We start from the raw sequence: 23,137 nt of genomic DNA on the forward strand, positions 1-23,137 counted from the left end.
CTTCAACTTCTTAACGTATTCGTGTTTTGGACACGTTTTGTGTCGGAAACTCGAGGATACCTGGCGAACACCTTATGACCATTTTATAATTTCTGAAGAGTTAGAAAAATGTTTGAGTAGCAAATTTTCAAATATTTTTGTTGATTTTCTAATTATTTAAATATTTTTGTTGATTTTCTAATTATTGATATGATTTAATATCAATTTTAAATTGAAAATATTATTTATTTTGAACTATATATAAAAAATTATATATAAATAAAAACTTGTATACGTTTATTTATTATATTTATAATTTATAAATATATACATGCGGTTTTCCCATAGGGATGTGATAAATGTCGTTCGAGCATTAATAATACCGTTGTGACTTCAAACGTGATTTTGATCATTTTTAATTCCAAATTTTGCAAAACCCGAAAAATAGAATTTGTAGTATTTTGAGTTAATTTTCTAATCCAACTTGAATCACCAAAATTGGATGTTGGACAAGAAAGATATATATGAATCAATGCTTACTGCCCACAACTTTGATTTATTGAGGTATCTAAAATTCAAAATGTGACTCATTCATGCATAACTTTGTCACACGGCATCCAATCTAGCGGATTTAAGTTGAATTAGAGGGCTAACCCAAATGACTACGGTTTTCGTGTTTCGAATTTTGCCAAAATCAAAATAGAAATATATCAAAATCAGATTCGAAGTCAAAACGACATTAGCAAAATTGAAACGACATTTAACATTTCAGTTTCACGTATCCTTGTTTCCTTGTCGGTGCTATTTCAAATTATTTTTTTTACTCGTTTATTTTTTTATTGTTTCACACAGGACAAAGAATGTAATTAACTTCAATGGTTAATATTAATCTTAAACGAGTCCGAGTATTGATTGCTAAAAGTTGGATCTCAGAAAGTGACTTCTCAATTTTGCAGAATACGCATTCAACAAGTAACTTCCAATGGAATGAAGCTCCTTTTGCAGGAAAAAATAAATCAAGCGAAACTCTGTAGCTCTCACATCTCCGATCTTCATCAGATTTCTTCTAATTTCTTCTAATTTGGGGGGAAAACACAGTAGAATAATGATCCAATTCGTAAGCCATGCCGATCAGGTATTTCTCTGATATTTCTTCTTTGTTCTTCAATTAAATTTTAGTAATTCGTCTTTTGTTTATTTCAATTCGTATGATCTATACCTAAGTTGCTTAATTTGATAAGCTTTAGATTTATTTATTTGATTTTTGGGAATTTTGTTATGGGTTAAATTTTCAGCAGAATTAATTTCACTTTTCATTACTTAATGATGATTTCATTGCTCGATCCTTTTTAATTGCCATCGTTATTTTTCTATAATTTGGTTTTTAAGTAGGTTTAGTTCAACTGTTTCCTATTTGTTCTTAACAAAAGTGGAATTCGTGTTTAGCAGTGTTTTTTTTTTGTGTGTGTGTGTGTGTGTGTGTGTGGGTTGTTTGTCCTTACATAAAAAAACGTGGAAAATTCAATCTCTAATTCATGGCTTAATGTTGGCTTTCGTGGCGCAGTAATATCTGAAGTTTGAACTGTTTGTCAATGTCTACACATAAATCGAACTACGGTGTAAATTCCAGTGAGTCAGCATTTGGGTCATATAGTTTTGTCCATGACAGCAAATCATGTAAAGGTGATTCTTCAAGTCCCGATTTGGTACATGACACGAATTGGTGGTTTCATCACGGGCTTGGGAGAGGTTTCTCCCATAACCAATTAAACGTGGTGGATGTAGATGCGAAACTCATCGAGGAGTATTGCACGATATACTCCGAAAATAGTGCTGCTTTTTGTTCGGATTTGCCATTGGAGCATTTTTGTTCTCCTTGCAAAAGTAAAGGAGACAGTTGGTTTCAAGAATTCAAATCTACTGTAAACGACGATGTGGTGGGCTTGGACGCTTACAATTTCCCGCTCTTTGAAAGGCCGAAGAAGCTTTATTCTGAACTGGATTCGAATTGGATTGGACTCAAGAAGATTGAACCATGGTGGAATGCTGTTAATAAAGATGATCTAACACCCTTGGTTTCTCAGACTTCATCTCACTATATTAGAGATCAAGATCCAGGAGTTCAATCCGTGCACGTTGGTAAAGAGACAAATGTCATGGATTCTCGAGAAACTCTTTCGTCAATGGTAGATGAAGTAATCTCTTCTGTTGATGACTGTACTCAAGTAAATCCGGCTTCTGTAAGAATGGATAGGTCACTGGGTAGTAAACGAGGATCAATATTGGAGCGCAAACTGCAAGACTCCGATGGAATTTCCAGGTACGAAATTTGAACGGAATGGTTGTTAATTGTTATTCATGAGTTAGTTGCTGCAAAATGTGTTGGCAATGCTAATTTCGCAAATAAAATGTTCTTGGATTTATTTTGTACCGGCAGTTAACTTTATAGAACGTAAAATATACCATTATACGCTAACTACTCAAGCTCTCAGAATACGAAACAGAACTCACTGCTTTTTTCTGGTTGTTTTATAAGTGATGGCTGTTACACACATTAATTTTTTAGAGGAACAATTCTTATGCAGAAGTCGTTGTTCAGACAGTTTTATTAGACCCAAAGTGGAATCATCGGATACAAAAGAACCAAGCGATGATGTCAGCAGAAGTAAACTGCTAGAGGCACTCTGCCATTCTCAAACAAAAGCAAGGGAGGCTGAGAAGTTGGCACAGAAAGCCTGTGATGAAAAGGATGACGTCATCAATCTCTTCTTCCGACAGGCATCGTGCCTCTTTGCTTACAGGCAGTGGGTCCGCATTCTGCAGCTGGAGACATTGTGCCTTCATCTTAGGAGCAAAGAGTACTCTTTTACCCCTCCGATTCTCTTACCTCGCGTTCGAAGTAAAGGCACTGCATGGAGGAAAATCCCGCGCAGAACTGCCAAAAAGCAAACGGCGAAACCGAGATGCAATCATATAAGCAGATGCGCGATTGCTTTTGCACTTGGTTTGAGTCTTGCCGGTGCTGGTTTGCTAGTTGGTTGGACCATCGGTTGGCTTTTCCCTCCCTTTTAGAGGGCTGTGCTCTTCTTTTATGCAATTTCGTTGTTTTGAAAAACCAATATTTATGTATATATCGTAAATTCGCAGGATGTAGTGGTTGCTCGTGTAAAATTGTGTAAGAAGAAGAAATGGTGTCCATTGTCGAATGTGTTGTTATCTCTGGTGCAGGTAAATCTGTGCTAGCCTTGCTGTAAATATGCACCCTTTAGATGTAAATTTTGTATGGATTGGTAAATAAATAGTTGTGGTGTTGTATTATCAATTTTAGCTTTAATTTCGTATTTCTTAGTATTTGAATCTGGGCTATTATATTATACTCCACAATCAATCAGGGAACTTAAACTGCAGATAATGGCATTACTGATCTTGATTTGTCAATTTGAAAAACAGAGTTGAATACTTTGATATTTTGAGGACAGATTTACATTTCGTTTCGAGAGGGAGGTGTTTCGGAAAATAAATTAAGAATAAAAATAATGTTTGTTTACGAATATGCCGAACAATTTTGTCATTCTGAGTAATGCATCTTCCCGTTGGACTGGCAGCACATTGTGTAGATTCTTGCAGCTCAATTGAGAGTTGAGACTGAAAATAAAAGCAGAATTGTATAACTCGTACAATCGTAAAGCATAAATAACACTTTTGAGTCTCCTCTCAGTCAACATCACTTCGGCTCATTAATCACCGAAACTCGATTTGCCTAATTCGTGACATTCCCTCCCCCCTTACACCAGCCATGTCTCATGGCTGCAGTGAAGGGTATTTCTTCATCATCATCTCTTATGCATCCTCTCATATTGGCTTCTTCAACCGGAAGATGGGCCCAAGTTTCCAAGATGCTAAGCTTTTCATTTGCGGCTCAATTTTCAATGTCACCTTTTTCTCGTCTAGACTCCAAAGGTGGTGGCACCAACAGCCCAATACAAAGCACAATCACCGGAATCCTAAGTTTGACCAGAATCACTTTGTTTTTGGTCAACTCTCTCACCCAAACCCCCAATCTCACTGGTTTTGAACTATCTTGTGTTTCCCTCACTCAGAAGTAGGTCTCACTCGCTCACTGAAGAGCAAAGATCTTAAGAACTAGGAAGAGATTCAAATGAGTTTTTTCTATCCCTCTCTCCCACAAAATGATTTGCTATACATATTGAAAAGAAGGATTGTCTCAAAAGTAGAGAACATAAACGCTACAACCATCGTCATAGTTAAACGACCATGTCACCGGAAAATGCCAAGACGCATTCAATGCGGTGGTACGACCATAAGAGAGTGAGAGTTTGAGAGAGAAAATACCTCGAACAAGTGGTGATGGTCGAAGTAGAGAGAACCGACAGTCAAGATTCAAGATCTAGAGAATTCTCAAGATTTGACCGATCACTTGGTCTTTTATGCTATTGGGCTTTTAATTGTTGGGACGCCTCAGAGAAAAACGAGTTAATGGGCTGAATTAATTAATCCATCGAGCCCAAAATCCAACGATCAAAATAAAAATTGGAAGCATTCTAAAATTCATTAAAATTGGAAGAACTATTATTTTGTTTAATCTCCAAAATGTCATTGTCTCCAATAATTTTGGAACATGATAATTTAATGCCTGGGGAATATAATGTTGCATCCCCCGAACCATGAAAGTTCCACGTATATAATACCAAAATTTGACTAAAATTTAATCTTATCAGGCTTCATTCATAGTACAAGTTAAACCGTACTCATCTTGAAAAAATCAATTTAAATCCTATTTTGATTCAATTCAAAAATGGTGGAATTAAATTATGCTGCACCATTATAGTCAATTCTCCCTGTTGACCTCTATTTTATTTATTTATTTATTTATTTTTCCCTTTTGGCACTTTGACCGTATCTTTTTTTTTTATGTGAAAATTTAGCACTATATATTTTACATAATTAAATGCGTAGATTAATTAAATAAAGTAGATAAAGAGCATTATTATAATTAATTTTTATGAGTACTTTCCTTCCTCATTCCTGAATTTGAAAATTTAATATGAATACACTATAGATGCATTTTATTTTTCTTACAATACTACAAATATATTTTTTTAATTTTTTTTCTTACAATACTACAAATGCAGATTGTAGATACATGATTAGTATGAAAAAGAAAGATAATTGATGAGTACATTACAGCAAATACATCTGATGATGCAGCCCCCATTTTAATTTAGTGTGTGATTGGTAATTGTTTTGTAATTAATACACCATATATATTAAGTGTACTCCTTAATATTAATAATTATAGTAATTATCGTAACCCCCATAATCGTGTGCACCAACTTCAATATCCATTTCATCCCAACATTTATTAATCCTTTTATTTATTTATTAATTATTTATTATTTATTTCTCCCCCAACAATTTATTTATATATATATAAGCCACAAATCCAATTTATTTATTTTCACTCTCTTCTCCCTTCTCATAAGCACAATGGTTTCCAGAGCATATAAGTTGGATAATCAGAATGAAGCTGGCTGCAGCTTCTTCTTTGAAGAATCACCAAACCTCGGGTAATAAAACCTTTCGATTCGCTTACCTTTTTTTTATTTTATTTTTTGTTTTCGTATATATAACCGGCGGATCGATCGAGAAGCCATGGCCGGAATTAATGAACTTTCTCGATTTCAAATCCTTTCCATTTTATTTCTTTTTATTAGCTAGTCTCTCTACGATCCTCGCATACTTTAAACGCATTCGTTGAAATAATTTTTTCCAAAAAATATTTAGAAACAAGTATCTAGTCGATGGATTTGCGTCGTGAATTCGAGTTTTCTGGGATTTTTTCGTGTGCTTTTTGGACAGCATTCATCTATAGTTTTCGTTTGAATTACACGTGTACGTCGTATATATAGAGCCGTTGACGAATTACTAATTTGGCTTAATTACTTGGATTTACATACCAATTATGCATTTCTTTTTATTAGGGTGGATAAATTGTGTATGTATATACACTAATTTGTCACTAACAATTACTTGTAAATTAAATTAATTAAATTTAATTATTTATTTTGTAGATACTCATCATGGGATCAACAATTTGAATGTGGAGAGGGTTTCAACTTTGGTCTATATCCTCTACTCGAATACTCCGAATCGCTTCCATTGTTTCATCATCATCATCATACGATGACGAATCATATCGCGCCACATGTCGAGCTCAACGATTTCGAAGAAATCGCAGACGATTTAGGGTTATGGGATTTCGACCAACCACCACCATTGATGCACAACAATATTCTTCAAGATCAGAACCCTAATCCTCCTACAACGATGATCGTGCAAGAAAACGACACTAATCATGCGATAATCGATCATCATCAAGAAAATGATGACATCATCGTTAATCCTCCTCCTACCACCGGATCAATGTACGGTTCGTCCACTAATAATCCACCACCACAACAAAATTTGGATGAACTAATACTCCCGAGCAATTCGAGTAGTATCAATATGGATGCAAGAAGAAACGGAACGACGAGGTACAAATCGTCGTCGTTGAAGCTGGAAGAGATAAAAAAGCACTTCCACATCCCCATAACGAAAGCTGCAAAAGAACTGAACGTGGGGTTGACCGTACTCAAGAAACGGTGTCGAGAACTCAACATCACTCGTTGGCCTCACCGCAAGATCAAGAGCTTGAAGTGCCTTATCCATAACGTTAGGGTACGTACGTAAATTTTATTACAACCTTAAAACGTTACACGTAAATTATAATTTATTTTTATATATACTTGTTAATTTGTTAATTATAAATTATTTTAATTAATTGGTATATATATAGGAATTGGGGTTGACTAGTGAGATAGAAATGCTGGAAGAACACAAGAGAATGATGGAGACAATACCAGAAATGGAGTTGACTGAGATAACAAAGAAATTAAGACAAGCTTGTTTCAAGGCCAACTACAAGAAGAGAAGGTCCCTTCTTCACCAGCAAGCTACTGCTCTTGCTTAAATAATTATATTCAATTATTTAATTATTTTTAATTAAATTATTATTAGTCTTTGATTAATTCATTTTTTTGGGATTTTTTTATTTATTAATTGTTTGTTATAACAATAGGTGTTATTTTGTTTGATATTCTTGAATATTGAGATTAATTTTGATTATTTTTATTATTAGATGTGTTTCATGAAGGAAATAAAACAATTCTTTTTCAATTGGTTATATTGTTATTCTTTCTAATTAAAGTACGTAGCTAGCAGTGTAGTCAACATCGTGATACGATACGATTTCTATGGAAACTATACGACTCGTTATATGTATCGATCGTAATCAAATATCGTTAGATATCGCGATAAGATACGATATTATAATTATGATATTTGTTTTTTAGGGTGCAGGTGCATGACTTGTGCGCTTTTTTTACACATTTAGGGGTAATTCGTGTGATTTTCAACATATTTGGGGGTAATTTGTGCAATTTTCAGCACATTTTACTTATAACAATCGTGTTTTTTTCTTCTTTTTTTTCTTTTAATCAATGCAAAACTACAAAAAAAAAATAAAAAATGCTTCAGATAAAAGCAATTTATATTAGTAAATGTAATAAAACCGACACTAACATTCTAAAAAGTTGAAACTTGATATTAGATCTATTTGAATGAATGATTTCACTTTAAATTATTAATTTTTATATTCTTATTGTATTAATGTGATATATATTATGTGCTACTTTTAATAATTAATTAAATATCTTACGAAACGATACGATAAATGATATGGTACAATATGTGGAGAAAACGATACGGCGATATATTCCGATACCATACCATAACAATTTATATATGTGCGTGTAGTATACGATTTGAAGTTATTATAGTTGGTGGTTGAATAATTTATGGTAAACCTCAGTGTTAGGTTTTGACTTGGTCAACATATCAATTTACAAAAACAAAAAGAAAATCACTCAAAAAATATATAAATCAAAAATCTATATAATTTAGTAAAAGATAAGAAAATTTTATAAATTAATTTGACCGTGGTAGATAATTCAATTTCAATGCATCCTTAAACCAGAAAATCAAACCGGCGGTTCATATTTCAGCGGCACACACAAAAACACTCCGATGTTGGTATTCACCGGCGGCTACGCCTCCGCCTCCACGGGACCGCCGCCTGCTTAATGGTTGCACATATATTAGCCTGTAAATGATCAAACAATCAATTTAAAAAAAAAGAAATTAGATAATTAATTGATTTCCGAATCAAATTAAAATTAAATAGGTGTAAATTAATTACGACTTCATTTCACTTTGCACCCTCGAAATGTATCATTTCGCCACTTTACACCCTTGAAAATAATTTATGGTACTTTGCACCCATGAAAAATGTCTAATCGTTCAAATTACACCATAGTTTATTTTTCGGCCAGAATTTCCGTCATTGACCTAATTTTTGATAGTCAACAGTCATTTTTGCTCGAAAATACATTAACAATTTGCACTCTGAAGAAAAAAAAATCAATTGAATAGACAAAAATGACCGTATTGACTATAAGAAAATAAGAAAACAACATAAAAATTATGTCCAAAATATAGACTATGCTGAATAATTAAACATATTTTTAGAGTAAAAAGTGCCATAAATTATTTTTAAGAGTGTAAAGTGCTAAAATTGTATATTTTGAGTGTACAAAAGTGGAATTAAGCCAATTAATCACTAACACGAAAAGAGTAGTTATTAAATTCGAGAAAAAAAACTGACCCACGAGTTAGAGTTTATGGCTGCCAAATTGAACAAGCTCCTCCTCCTCCTCCTAACTCTTGTGGCATTCACATTCTCCTCTCTCCTAAAGAAATCGCCTAGCGTATGTGAAAAGTCGAAACTACCCTTAGCGAACTTCCCCTCCTCGTCGCTGAAACTCGCCCACCTTCCGGAATCGAAGTTTCTAGCACCGCCGTCCCTCTTCGACGGCCTCGCCACCTCCGCCACCGGTCCTTTCCGGAAAGAAAACGTGCACGCGAGCGACAGCGATCGGCCGACGTAAGGCCCATCCAACACGTCCGTCGGCGAGGACATTACGGTAATTTTAGCTTCATCCTCGTCGTCGTCGTGGTGCGGCATCAATCTCGGAGGCAGGTCCAGAGTACACCTGGAAGATGGCGGGGAGGAGGCTGCCGCCGCCGCCGCGGCGGATCTAGGCTTTCCCGGCGCCTCTTCCCACCGAAACGGGATCGAAACCGAGGGGCGGAGCGGCGGCGTTTGCATCATGAGCAGTGGCTCTCGAATTGGCTTGGAGAATGGAAGTTTGGATAAAGTTAGTTTTGGTGTTGAGTTTGGTTCACATCGATCATCTACCTCAAAACCCATAGCTGATAACAACAAGCTAATTAAGTCTAGTGTGTGTGTGTGTGTATATATATATATATATATACGTACATGCTTCTGTATGTATTGATTGAGGGGGTGGGGTGGTGGGGAGTTAATTGCAGTTGAACATGAGAAGGCTCCTCGTTTCAAGTCTTCACGAATAAAGAAGTAGTGGATTATATAGTAACGGACATATTTATATACAGGTCAAATTGCACATCACCCCCTAAAAGTTTCTAATTATAATACTTTACCCCTTCAAAATGTTATTCTTGTTGCAAATTGTCTCGGTAGCAAAATTTGATGGATTATTCATCGGCATTTGAATATTTTTTTGGCACATTGCCACTTTATATGTTATTTTTGTTGCATGTTACCCCTTAAAAATATTATATTTTTGCCTATTGCCCCTTTAAAATGTTATTTTTGTTGCACAATGCCCACCAAAAATTGGCTTCTGAGGCAAAGTGAAACCAAAATTATATTTTGAAGGGGGATTATCCAGTTTTTTAATGTTTAGGGGTGAAAGTGCGAAAATAGGAAATTTGTAGGGGGTGAAGTGCATTTTGTCTATATATATATATATATATATATATATATATATATATATATATATATATATATATATATATATATATATATATATATATATATATATGGTGTATAAGTTCTAACTTCCATTGATGTTTAAATGACACTATAAAATGGGCTTTAAATAAGCACATTCTTGTTTAAATTTGGTCAAATTTGAATAAATTATCATCAATATACATATACTTAGTTGAAGACAAGATATAAATAAATGGAGTCTTTATAATACATTTGTGGCTTGCTAATTAATTAATTGATGGAGTTTTTTTTGGCGAAATCTCTATAACCCTCAGTTTAAACTAAAGTTTAGTTAAATTATTTTATATTGGATTTGAAATACACACATTTAAAATCATTTAATTCATATTATCATATTTCATACAACAAGTTGATGTGCATGGTCACATCTCATCTTAAATGTTTTTCTTATTTCTAACCCCAAAAATTGCTAGTGATGTGTCATATCATGTATGACATCTCAATTCATGATTTGTTATATATAAGTTAAGAATTTTGAAAAATAAATTATGTTAAAACAATTTTTGTTTCTCAAACTGTTTCGACATTTGCATCTAAACAGTTATCCCAAAGAAATGTTTTTGTTCATATTTGTTATTTTCATCATATTATAGGTCATATGTGCCCAAAGTATTTTAAGTACTTGAAAATGATAAAAAAAATAAAATAATGGCTCTCTCATTGTTTTCCGCTAAACTTGATTACACTTTTATTTCGACTCAAAAATCCAAGATAAAGGTTGATTACTGATTAGTGATAAAGTTTACCCTAATTGATCTTCCATGTTCACAAAACACGTATTTGGTCCTTCATGTTTCAACAATTTGACATTTTTTTGTCATTTTCGTTAATTTATCGTTACCCTGTCAGTTAAGAGATGGACACATGCTTGATTCCGTTAGTACGAACGAAAATTGACGTAAATAACAAAAAAATGTTAAACTATTGAAACACGAGGGACTAAATATATTTTTTTGTGAATATAGAAGACCAAATGTAAGCGAGTAAAAGGGTAATTTTCCGGGTAGTTATTATATAATTATTAATTTATAGCAGCCCAAAATCGACCGGGCTATGAGTTTAAAATGATAGGCCCAATCCAGAATTACTTGTGAGTAAGCCCCCGAACTCAGTTGAGCTCATTTTAGGTTCATATTATTTTAATTATTAAATTTAAAATTTTCGTTACAAATTGATTGCGATTTGTTCGACCCTATACCCAGTGAAAAATACCGGGTGAGTCTTCTGCTGCCACGTGTCTCTTTTTTGTATTTTATAATAGATTCCCAGCTAGGGTTTACCTTTAAGGATTTAAAAAAAAAAAAAAAAAAAAGCGTGGCAGCAGAAGACCCACCGAGTTTTTCACCGGGTGTAGGGTCGAAGGAACCATTGATTGCCAACCGGAGAAATTATTTTATTTCATATTATCCATTACTTTAGAAATTCTAATAATTAAGGATACATGTTTTTTTATTTTAATTATTCCAAAATTCGCTTATAATATTCATAATTTATTTAAACATTATTTCTCACATATAGAAGAAGTAAATTATTAGGCCGCTGCATGGGTGAAGTCAGGGCCGTTTCTGAGAATTCGGCGGCCCTAGGTGAGGTTTTAAAGAACAACTGAAAAGAGGGCCCCTATTTGATAAACCATATATTTTTTTTTATTAATGGGTGTTCGAAATTGAATGTATTAAAAAAGTATAAATAATATTTTCTAAAAATAATGAAATAAAAGATTATGGGGGTTCGGGGGGCGGTGCCCCCGAAATATTTTTTGAAATGTATGAATATAAAGTAGCTAAAAATGTGGTAAAAAATAAAAAATAAAAAATATGATTTGTTGGTTCACTTCTCCGGTGACGTATAATCTTTATAGTAAATAGACTTCATAAATATTTATAAACTTGAATACACTAATCAATATTGATTCTTATTTTAGAATAAAAATAAGTAATTAAGACATTATAAATGTAATATTTAGGGGCCCCAAAGTTAAGAAAATTACAAAAAATCTATTGATCATTTAGTTTAAATTTATTTTAGAATCGATATTCCAAAATATTATATATAATATTTTTTTAAAAAAATAAGTACTAATATATAAAGTGTAAATAAAATAATTTGGGGCCCCCAAATTTTCGTAAAAATTCGGGGGCCCTAGGCGACCGCCTACTTCGCCTCCCCTCAGAACCGGCCCTGGGTGAAGCTCAATTGGTTACGGGTGGTAAGTTGGTACATGGTAAAACTAATTATTAAACATTTTAGTTACATTGTATAGATTATTTCTAAATATATAAATATTTAAAGTGGAGGGAGTTTTTTTTTTAACTTAATAGTATTACTTAGATATTGTTTATTAATCACGTGTTGACAACGTGATCATAAGTTCTATTTTTGCAAGTGATATTATATATAATTTTTTGAAATAACTGAAAATTAATCTATAAAATCTTTTGTGCAGTATAAAAGGTGATTTAAATTTTAATTTTTTACGTAATTTATGGATATATATAACAGGAAAAAGATGACTTAAAATATTTTTACCTTATTTAAACAAACTGATATGCTAAATCCCACACCAATTTTACCAAATCATACACACAATTGAAAAATTTTCTCCCTAAAATCTCATCTTCTCCTTCCCCACCCTTCTTCTTTTTCCCTAACTTTTTCACAAAACCACGCACTAAAAACGTCCATATCATTCCAAGTTCGAATTTGAGAAAAATCTTCATGTGTTCAAACTAAAATAAAGTTGGAATTTGAGAAAAAAATTCGAATTAATATGAATTTAAATAATAAAAAAGACATAATGAAATTGAAAAATATTAAATATAATAAACCTAAACTCACTTTTTATGATTATTCACGTGAAAGACTAACGGATTTTGAGTGACATGGAAAAAATCATCATAGAAAAAAGTTAGAGAATTTTTTTTTTTTTAATTTATGTGTGGGATTTAGTAAATTTTAGTGTGGGATTTAGCATGTCCCACAAAGTGATATGATTTTATATTTTTAATCATCCAATCAAAATTTATTATTAAATAACTAAACTTGCTTAATTCAAAACTATAAATAAATCCATTTACCCATCATTTTCTATATCACAGTAAAAAAGTTTCGACTGCCATGGCGAAAGTAACCGCTCTCTTCCTTGTCCTATGTTTCTCCTGCTTCCTTTCCGATGGCTTTGGTCGGAAAACCCCATCGGAAACCGACTCTTCTGCCGCCGCCGTCGGTGGTATACAATGGCCGCCTAAGGGATGGCCTAACTGGCCTTTTGTTCCGCCGCCGATCACCGGCGGCGGATTCCAATGGCCGCATTGGCCTTTCGTTCAGCCGCCTTTGCCCGCCGGTGGAAGTTGGCCTCCCTTCCCACGGTGGCCGCCGCGCGGCGCAAAAAGAACCCATTCGGCGGCCGCGGCGGCTGCCCCCTCTCCCACAGCTTGATGATTTTTTTAGAGTTTTACTTATATTTATTTCCTCTCTGTTCTGCATTTGAATTTTCTCAGAGTAAATGAATTATGTTTTAATCTCCATATTGATTATTTATTTTTTGTCATTTTAAAAATTTACCTTAAATTGTAAAATCCAATTAGAAAAAAAAATAAAAAAATTCTGAAATGAATTGATATTACAAAATAACTATCTTCTAGATAAATGGAAACCATCACATGCAAGAGTTCCTTCAAGATCTCCGATAATTCTCGATATCCGTACTTCGAGCCCCCTCTGCACTTCTTGAAATAGCTTTTTTAAGCTATCGGCAAATCGCTCAAAATCGAAGCTTTCGATGTCTTCCGGACCAACAAAACCGGACGCAATCTTTTTTTGCACGTCGATTAGTTTTTGACCCGTTGAAACCATATACCTCTGTATCTCGAACGTTTCTTCTAGAAAGTTCTCCATCCTTTTCGTTTCAACGTTGGCATTCAAGTCCAGCTTCTTCGCATGCTGCATCTCGTCAAACACAACACCGATTTTTTAATCGTAATAATATGAGATCGATTTTCAAATTAGTCGATCAAATTCTTAAGTAAAAAGAATATACCATTCTGATGCAGAGATGATCGATCTTTCCTTCGAGAGATTGGTACCGCTCGATTTGTCTGTTCATTAGTGATGTGAGCGAGAATAGTCCGTTCGCCCCGTTTTTGTTTTTTTCGTTTTCGTCGGTTTCTTTCTTTCCCGTGAGCCTCTCGAGCATGAGAAGCTGCTGCTTGAGTCTCTTGACCTTATACGAGACTCCTAGTGCTTGGATATCCATCTTCCACGTAGAATTACTTTCTTGCCCTTGTTTCGTCGTCTCTTCATTTGGAGATTCGAGTGTCGAAACAATATCCATTTCCTCTGCAATGGCTTCCATTTCTTGTTGCCTTGGTTTCGTTTTGACGATCTTCACTTTCGACCAATTAACTGTGTTGTCGTGTGGAGAATTTTGGCGGTGATTATTCTTTGGAGGACTTAAATGTAATTTCGTCAATTTCGCGTTATCCTGCTTTAGCTTCTCGGTTTCGTGATTGAGATCTTTGATGTGCGATTGCAACTTATTCGACTCGATTTCCATGCTCATCAAACGGTAACCGAACGCTTCCAACTTTTCGTCTTTGTGCCTCAGTTGCTCCACAAAAGCTTTAACATTCTCCCCTGTCAAACCTTGAACAATAAAAAAAAACGAAAAAATTAAACGAAAGCGCCAAAAATTCAAGCAATAATTACTGCATCAAAAACACATCGATCGAAATTCACCGTGTTTATTAGACTCGGAAATCGCCTTCCACCGAGCCGCTTCCGCCTCAGCCTGCTTCCGCTTCGTCTTGGAAGATTTCAACTCCTTTATAAGCATTTGCTTCTCGGCCGTATCGATCTTCGATTTCGTCAGCATTGCCGTAAGAATCTGGTCCTTGTGTTCCAAATCCTGGTGCATTTTAGCAACCTCCATTGTCAGCCTCTGGTTGGTTGCTTCGAGCTCCATGAAAGCTGTTTTGCGATCGGCAATTTCGATACGGTGTCGTTTTGCGTCTTCCGTCATTTCCTCGGCTAGGGTTTCCGCCGCCTTCAGTTTCTCTCGGAACGTAACCTCTGTTTCACTCAACTTGTCACTAAGATCGGCGATTCGGCGCCGGAGAATCTTCCGGTGGTGGAACCAGGTCTGCTCTCTGGCGGCGAAGATGCCGACGACTTTCTCGTTGGCTTTTCCGTCGTCGGCTCTCGTTTTCTTCAGCTCGGATATCTGCTTTTCTGCTTCCTCCAGCTTTTTCCGAACAAGTTTGTTTTCGTCGCTAATCGTCAAAATTTCCGACGAATTTCCGTCGCAGATTTGAGGCGCCGGCATGAGTTTGAGAGCGAGGAAAGCACCGAAAAGCATGGGGTAAAAGCTGCTGCCATTTTTGTACTCAGATGCATCAAACAAAGTATCCGAGACACCAATTTCATCCATAATTTTACTCAAAATTACGAAATCACCCCTCCTCTGAACAATGCTATAAAACCAAATCAATTAAATTGAACCAAAAAAAATATATGAACAGAGGAATTTCTTACAAGAAGTGGGCGGGGATTTGAATAAAATTGAATCTCAGCTACAAACTTTTATCGAAATTAAATCAGCTTTTTTCAAAAGCAATAACAATAAATGTTCTTTTTTCTCAATCTGGTAATTTAATACTCTGTTTATTGTTGAAGTACAATTTGATTTAATTTGCCAGACAACACCAAAAGCATGGACTTTTGACACGTATGAAAATTCTGCAAAAAAAGAAAAAAAAACCACAGTTATAAATAAATAAATTAATTATCCAAAAAATAAAATTTTTTTGTGCCCTTCTTCAGTTTTTAATTATGAAAGTGGGGAGCAAAATGGGCTAGATTCCTGGAATTTTTTGTCACCATTGATGAAAATTCTTAGGAAATTGAGGAACTAATTAATAAACCCAAATATAATAAATAATAATATTACATCATCTCCATAAATTAATTAAGTGTTTCTTGTTGTAATTACTAGTTTGGCGGTCCATCTCTTTCTGTAAATAGCCCCACAACATGTTATGACTTCCATGCAGAAATAAGAGGTGTTGCCATATTTAATTACGTGAGGCATAAATCAGTTACACTGATATTCTTGTACTCAAATATCATTTTTTTCATTATTATATTTACGGCTATACTAATTAATTTTATGCCAATTGCGGCCAACCCCTTAAGTAAGTTTGAATTACAAAACAACCCCATAATATTTGGGTAATTATAATTATTCCCTCAACTATGATACCTGCTGAAATAGGGATTTTTTTATACTACAATGCATAGTTAAGGGAGTGTTTATAATTACTCAAACCAGAGGAGTTTTAATTTTTTTTCGTAAGTTGACTCTTTGCTGTAAGAGATAACCGTAATTTACCCTTAATTTTATCAAATAATGTTATGGTAGATATCGCATCAAAATCCCTTGGCTTGATTCATTATGAAGTAACTATATATTGTTCTTGATAGTAATATATGGAGGTCAATCAAACTTATCAAACGAGGCTCGTGATGCACAATAAAGTATTAGGTTTACGCGATTTTCGACTTCTTCCAATACAATAATGAAATATTCATGATTGATTTTGAACTGAAAAATAGAAACCACATGGAAAAAGATATGTTTTTGATAGGGTGAGTGCAAGTGTTACCTACTCTAATAATTCAGCTGGTAGTGTGTATTATTAATTTAGTTTCTTGATGCACCACAAGAACATTGCATTTAATTTACATGGACCACAATATCAGCCTACCAATACATATACATATATATACCCTAATCTATATCTATTTTTCTATCTACAAATAAAGTGTAATAAATATTTATGTCGGATTTTGACAACAGAAGGAAGAATATCTCTAGTGGTTTTTAACAATTTAAAAGAGTGTAAAATAATGTATACCATTATTGAGGAATTTTTTGATGTTCATATATGTAATTTGAACTTTGACCGGATCCGGTTCGGATCCATGCATATCGGATCAAAAAAGAACTAGGATCCATGAATGGATTCAAAGTAGATCGTACTGGGATTCATCCAGATGTGATTCGTATGGATCCATTACGTCTTTAACTCAACTCATGTGGTTTAATAGTTCAACTTATATTGTTTAATATACCAACTAACACTGTTCAAAATCTATTATACTCAACTTTAACGTACACTTATACATATTTACGCGCGCGCACACACGCGTACATACACTCCAAGAGACTTTTCACACACACTCATGATGAAGCCATACAACAAACCTGGTGGGCCCAGTTGCAAGGATAACTAGGGATTATATATATTACTCATGATTGGGTGAACTTTCTGAAATCTTTAAAGAGGGGGGATTTCTTTCTTTTTTTCTTTTTTTTCTTTTTATAATAAGAAATAAATGCATTAATAACTTAAGGAAAGAAGGGCCCACCAGAAAACCAAGATGTTGAAGTTGATACTCCATTATCTACATTTGGACCCTTAAAAAAACTGCATATAATATCTTCCAAGTCGGTCCAAGGCCCAATTAATCTTTAGCATGTTCTGCCATTTTTGAAATTTGGCCAAACTAAATATTATTGGAATTAAGTTATTGGCCGAAGGCCCGAAACAATCCCCTCAGCTAGACCTGATCACCGGTTCGGTTAGAACCGGAACCGGAACCGAAACCGAACCGAATCGTGGCCAGGTCTACCCTCAGCTATCACAATCAACTATGAATCTTCTTATACGTTCGCCCTTATGGTGTCAAATTCAACAAAGTTTTCTTTTAGATTTTGTGGAATATTCTCTGGCTTGTACTGTTTTGTGCAAAAATACAGTTTCTGATACACCACAATCTGATATTTACAACGCAAGAGACACATCTTATAATCATCTTGTTTTGAAATGTGGAGCTCGAAAGGGGTAAAACGGCTATAAACTGAAGAATATTCCACATAATCTAGAAGATTCCACTGAATTTGACCACAAGGGTGGACGTGTAAGAAGATTCATAGTTGATGGGTGGTGGTTTTAACTTGTAACTACTCAAATACGATGGATTTTTTTTGTAATTTAACTTTACGTCAGGAGGTGGTCGTAATTTACCCCCTGTTTGTAATTTAGCCTTGAAATTGTGAATCTTTCGGTCGTTTACTTCTACGCTTTGATGTTGGTGTCTCATTTCTTATTCTTAATTCCCTGAAAATCGTATTCATGTGGCAATGCTTCAGTTTCAGGATGTTCAGATATCCACATTAGAGCTCCTCATCCAAGCATCCCTATTTTCATACATACACCTCACCCTCCAGCCGCACACTTGGCGAAACCTCATTGGTCAATCAAAACAACACACTCACTCCTTTTAGTGGTGATAGATTAGCCAGTGCCAAATGGATATTCCAGGTCAAGATTTCCAAATGCCACGTATGATATTCATAGATAAGGGCTCTCATATCTACTAGCCTCAATTCATATAAATACCTTAACTTGCCTTCCTTGAGAAATCAACCCAACAAACAGTCTTTTGCAAACACTAAGTCTTTCCTTTGTTAATTACAACAATGGCTGCCTCTTCAATCGCCCTCTCTTCCCCATCTTTCGCCGGACAGGCAGTCAACCTCTCCCCCGAGATCAGTACCGCCAACGGCGGCAGGATCTCAATGAGAAAGACCGCCGCCAAGCCTAAGCCCGCCTCGTCCGCCAGCCCATGGTACGGCCCCGACCGTGTCAAGTACTTGGGCCCGTTCTCCGGCGAGGCGCCTAGCTACCTCACCGGTGAGTTCCCCGGCGACTACGGCTGGGACACCGCTGGGCTTTCGGCCGACCCCGAAACATTCGCCAAGAACCGTGAACTTGAAGTGATCCACTCGAGGTGGGCCATGCTTGGAGCTCTCGGGTGTGTCTTCCCCGAGCTCTTGGCCAGAAACGGCGTCAAGTTCAGCGAGGCGGTTTGGTTCAAGGCCGGATCTCAGATCTTCAGCGAAGGCGGGCTCGATTATTTGGGCAACCCAAGCTTGGTCCATGCTCAGAGCATATTGGCCATTTGGGGAGTCCAAGTTGTTTTGATGGGAGCTATTGAGGGCTACAGAATTGCCGGTGGGCCCCTCGGTGAGGTTGTTGACCCACTTTACCCGGGTGGTAGCTTTGACCCGTTGGGGCTGGCTGATGACCCGGAGGCTTTTGCCGAGCTCAAGGTTAAGGAGCTAAAGAATGGGAGACTTGCTATGTTCTCCATGTTCGGATTCTTCGTTCAAGCCATTGTCACCGGAAAGGGCCCATTGGAGAACCTTGCCGACCACCTGGCGGACCCGGTTAACAACAACGCATGGGCCTTTGCAACAAACTTCGTGCCCGGAAAGTGAAATTGACATACAAGAGTGTAATGAATTTGGATTGATTAAGGATGAATGTAAAGTTATTGTGGATTATTGGAATACTATAATTAATGTGAATGTGTTGCATTCATATTAGCAGAAACTTAAAAGAGTTATCTTCACACAAACATAATAATAGTCATATACATAATTTATGATACTCGGAATATCTTTCGATCCATTTCATCAACAGGACCTCTCTGTAAGTAATGTGTATGTATACACACACAACTTCAAAGCATTCCGATAAATGAAAAGGAAACATCATCTATATATATCGATCAGCATTCAACATATCGTATGGAGTAATAATTAACATATAATTGATTGGGAAGGAGCTCACAGTCGTTTATTCAGCTGCGGATGCATTTGAAGCCGCTGCAAATCCACAACCAGACAACAAACAAGATCACGCAAATGACGAAATCGAGCGACAGAATAAACCAAACTTGCTTCTTCCAAATCTTCTTTGCATTTTGGTGCCCCAACAATTCTCCAGAATACAAAACCCCACTCTTGTTGCTGATCGATAATTCGCCGCTCGATCCGCTTCCGCTTCCGCTTCCGCCACCACTGCATTCGTCATTCTCCTCCTTCTTCACCCCGTTTCTTCTTCCGAAATTGAATTCCCCAAGCAACCTGCTCTTCATCTTCTTCAACTCCTTCTCCGAATTGGGCTTCGGCCTCCCCCTTAACGGACCCGAACCATATTGCAGAACACCATTTTCGCCCAATCTCTGCCCTCTGGGAGATCTGATTCCGTCCATATGGACCCGACTCGACCCTAACAACTGCCGGAAAACCGGATTGAATTCACCCTGATAGCAATGAGAACTCAAACTCTCCAAACTCTTCTCACCCTTGGAAACCCCAGCGAACGCGTCCCTCACGCTCCTCAAAAACGCCAAACCCTCGGATTTCTCCAATCTCTCGTCGAAGATCGCGAAGTAGACGACGGGGTCGTCGATCAGGAAAGTGTAGGTCTTCGACCGGACGGTGTGGGTGAAGGTGGCGTGGAACGGCGGCGTTTCGGCGAGGCATTTGGCCGCGATTGCGCCGAGGGCGGCGTCCTTGGAGTTGAATTCCGCTAGTACGGTTGTGCCCTTGGCGATGCAGGCGTAGTGGATTAGATCCGGATCCGGATTCATTGCTTTGACCCGACGAGAACAGGAAAAATCATCAAAAAAGGTTCCTTTTTTTTTTCTTCTCCTCCCCCTCCCTCTTCAATTTTTCAGAAAAAAAAAGTAGAGATTCAAATAGCTCGTTGATTCAGACTTCGGAGACGAATGTGAATGCGTGTGTCCATGGAAATCTGTGGGGGTTCTGAAAGGAAGATATTTCTAGGGTTTGGGGAAGGGAGACAAATCCATCGGAAGGGATGATGAACCTTTGACCTGGCTGGCGAAAAGCAACTGTTCCTAACGTGGTGCTGAATATCTCCTCTATCACATGTGCTTCTATTGCTTTAATTTAACGTTATTAAAATTATATATTTAATTAAAAAAAATTGAAGAAAAGTATATTTAATTAATTAATTAATTAATTAATACTTTTCTCGAATTTAATTTTATTTGGACAAAATTCTAAGAATAAAATGATATTGGGTTAAATTAATAATATAGGTAAAAAGAAGAGGTTAATGTGTATTGTCACGTCCCTCGCACATATATTGTAATTTCAGAAATTATGTTTTTAGTCTTTTATACAATAAAATCGATTTTACCTAATCTTATAAATTTTATTGTATTTTTATTATTCTTTTATATTTTTTAATAGTATTTCAATTTTAAATAAAAATGCAAAAAAAAAAAAGAAAATTCAATTAAAAAAAAAGTGACACATATGCACCGGCGGAACTACAATAGGGCAAGAGGGGGTTGTTGTTTGTCCCCCCAGCATTTTTTTTTTTTACTACTATTATATATATATATATACATATATATATATATATATATATATATATATATATATATATATATATATATATATATATATATATATATATATATACTAATATTTATAGATATTGGATAGATATATGCACAAATAATTAGTAATTGGTTGGTATATTAACTTTTATCTACTATTATATATTGATTTTTTATTTACAAATATTTATATATGTCCCACATTAAAAAATAAATTATTATTTCCACCTTTTAAATTTAATTTTCTTTTATAATTTATCCTATAAAATATTTTTTACAATCTCAAGCCCTAATCTCTATTAAAGCTTGTGATAAAAAAATAAAATAACATAAAAAAGAAAGTATTTTTTTCTTTCTTTTCAATATTTAAAGTTTTCACTCTATCGAATTTCTATGTATTTCAAAATTTTATTTTTTAAGACACTTCTACTTATTCAACTAAATGTTACTATATTGCAATTTATTTTATATAAGTTTATGAATATTGTTTTGACAAAAAGATCTATTACTCATTACTTATTTGTGTTGGTTTTCTTCATAAATATCCCTGCGCGTTGTCCCCGAACCCCCGACATATTTTTATTAATTCTCTAAACTTTTCGGCCCCCCCTACCGAAAAATCATGGTTCCGCCCCTGCACATATGTACAGTTGATGGCTCGGCGGCCGTGGTGAAAATGGCATGCGGGCCGGGGCTGGGCATTCAGAACAATTCTTTTGGGATTTAATTTGTTTTGGACTAATTTTTAATAATAAAGTTAAACTTGGGCCAAGTAAAAAATAGTGATAAGATAGGGGAGGGGGTATAAGTGTATGATCAAACTACGTGACTTTTCCGTTATAACTAACAACAATTTCAAAGTGTGCAAGAAAATTGTAAAGTACTGTTAAACCTCTATAAATTAGTACAGGTGGGACCATCAAAATTTCATTAATTTAGCGAAATATTAACTTATCGATAAATTAATAATTATTAATTTATACATTATTTAATAATTTATTAATTTATGAAATTACTTTTATTATTATTTTCAATAAGTACATTTATTTAAAAAAAAACATGTGTATATTTTTCATTGTAGCATTCGTTCAATGCACTATAGAGCCCGTTTCACAAGCGGAAGCTCTTAAAGCAGCAATGGTATACAACGATTTATGTTAAGTTATGAGAAAAATATACCGAAAGTTCTAACCATGTTAAGAAAAGTGAGGGACGAGATTGATGGTAATGTGAACTTCAACAAGAAGCAAGCGAGAATTAAATTATTTTATGTTAAGCCTTCATAAATCTATAAAATATGTATTGTACAATGTATTTTAAAAATTATTTTTATGCATTATTAATTTATATATTATATGGGGCTTCTTAAATTTTTCGAATGTGTATTATCTTATAAATTTAGCGAATTATTAATTTAGCACGTTGTCCCCGAGTCGGGACCGGGAAAATATATTATTTAAGCGAAGTTATTAATTTATCGAGTATTAATTTATCGATGTTCTACTGTAAATGATTATTTGAAGACCAAATTCGTGCTAGAAAAAAATTAAGAATCAAAATCGAAAAAAGTGTATAATATAGAGATCAAAACTGTAATTATCCTATCAATAATCTATTTAAATTTTATATTTTTTTCCATATTATCTTTTACTTTAAATAATAAATATTGTATTTTTTTTCTATTTGCACTCATTACTCTTAAATTATAAAATGTTAATTCTCATTACTTGAGAGATTATTAGTTAATAGAAACAAAATTAATTAGAAGTGTAATTTAGTCTTATTAGAGATGTGTGATTGAATAATTTAGGGTTTTAAATTTTTAATTTTGACAATGATTTAAAAAAGTAGAGA

At 34.9% G+C, this 23,137-nt stretch overlaps 6 protein-coding genes across 7 annotated transcripts; 3 read left to right on the forward strand and 3 right to left on the reverse strand.

The window, feature by feature from the left end:
- Window positions 1-847: 847 nt before the first annotated feature.
- On the forward strand, window positions 848-3,301 carry LOC105977918 (uncharacterized). 2 transcript variants are annotated; one of them, XM_088819587.1, is made up of 4 exons: window positions 848-1,114; window positions 1,544-2,299; window positions 2,565-3,028; window positions 3,127-3,301. In XM_088819587.1, exons 2-4 carry the CDS (start codon window positions 1,572-1,574, stop codon window positions 3,156-3,158), a joined length of 1,224 nt encoding a protein of 407 aa, XP_088675713.1. In that variant the 5' UTR covers window positions 848-1,114; window positions 1,544-1,571; the 3' UTR covers window positions 3,159-3,301. The 2 variants fall into 2 exon arrangements, with proteins under 2 accessions (XP_088675713.1, XP_012858770.2); XM_013003316.2 differs by having other exon boundaries at window positions 877-1,114; window positions 2,565-3,301.
- Window positions 3,302-5,434: 2,133 nt separating this feature from the next.
- On the forward strand, window positions 5,435-7,215 carry RKD4 (RWP-RK domain-containing protein). The gene is made up of 3 exons (XM_013002612.2): window positions 5,435-5,567; window positions 6,072-6,720; window positions 6,839-7,215. Exons 1-3 carry the CDS (start codon window positions 5,488-5,490, stop codon window positions 7,010-7,012), a joined length of 903 nt encoding a protein of 300 aa, XP_012858066.2. The 5' UTR covers window positions 5,435-5,487; the 3' UTR covers window positions 7,013-7,215.
- Window positions 7,216-7,977: 762 nt separating this feature from the next.
- On the reverse strand, window positions 7,978-9,526 carry LOC105977470 (uncharacterized). Its single transcript, XM_013002776.2, has 2 exons — window positions 8,765-9,526; window positions 7,978-8,203 (listed from the first exon to the last, which is right to left on the reverse strand). Exons 1-2 carry the CDS (start codon window positions 9,368-9,370, stop codon window positions 8,138-8,140), a joined length of 672 nt encoding a protein of 223 aa, XP_012858230.2. The 5' UTR covers window positions 9,371-9,526; the 3' UTR covers window positions 7,978-8,137.
- Window positions 9,527-13,510: 3,984 nt separating this feature from the next.
- LOC105978025 (uncharacterized) lies at window positions 13,511-15,676 on the reverse strand. Its single transcript, XM_013003434.2, has 3 exons — window positions 14,738-15,676; window positions 14,040-14,644; window positions 13,511-13,942 (listed from the first exon to the last, which is right to left on the reverse strand). Exons 1-3 carry the CDS (start codon window positions 15,426-15,428, stop codon window positions 13,634-13,636), a joined length of 1,605 nt encoding a protein of 534 aa, XP_012858888.2. The 5' UTR covers window positions 15,429-15,676; the 3' UTR covers window positions 13,511-13,633.
- Window positions 15,677-18,542: 2,866 nt separating this feature from the next.
- Window positions 18,543-19,465, forward strand: LOC105977621 (chlorophyll a-b binding protein 3C, chloroplastic). The gene has a single exon (XM_013002947.2). It carries the CDS (start codon window positions 18,543-18,545, stop codon window positions 19,341-19,343), a length of 801 nt encoding a protein of 266 aa, XP_012858401.2. The 3' UTR covers window positions 19,344-19,465.
- Window positions 19,424-20,503, reverse strand: LOC105977623 (phytolongin Phyl2.2-like). The gene has a single exon (XM_013002948.2). The coding sequence runs from the start codon at window positions 20,501-20,503 to the stop codon at window positions 19,709-19,711; it is 795 nt and encodes a 264-aa protein (XP_012858402.2). The 3' UTR covers window positions 19,424-19,708.
- Between the last annotated feature and the right edge of the window lie 2,634 nt (window positions 20,504-23,137).

This window comes from Erythranthe guttata, chromosome 6 (assembly GCF_056151865.1).
Source record: "Erythranthe guttata isolate IM_541 chromosome 6, IM_541, whole genome shotgun sequence".
Classification (NCBI taxonomy): domain Eukaryota; kingdom Viridiplantae; phylum Streptophyta; class Magnoliopsida; order Lamiales; family Phrymaceae; genus Erythranthe; species Erythranthe guttata.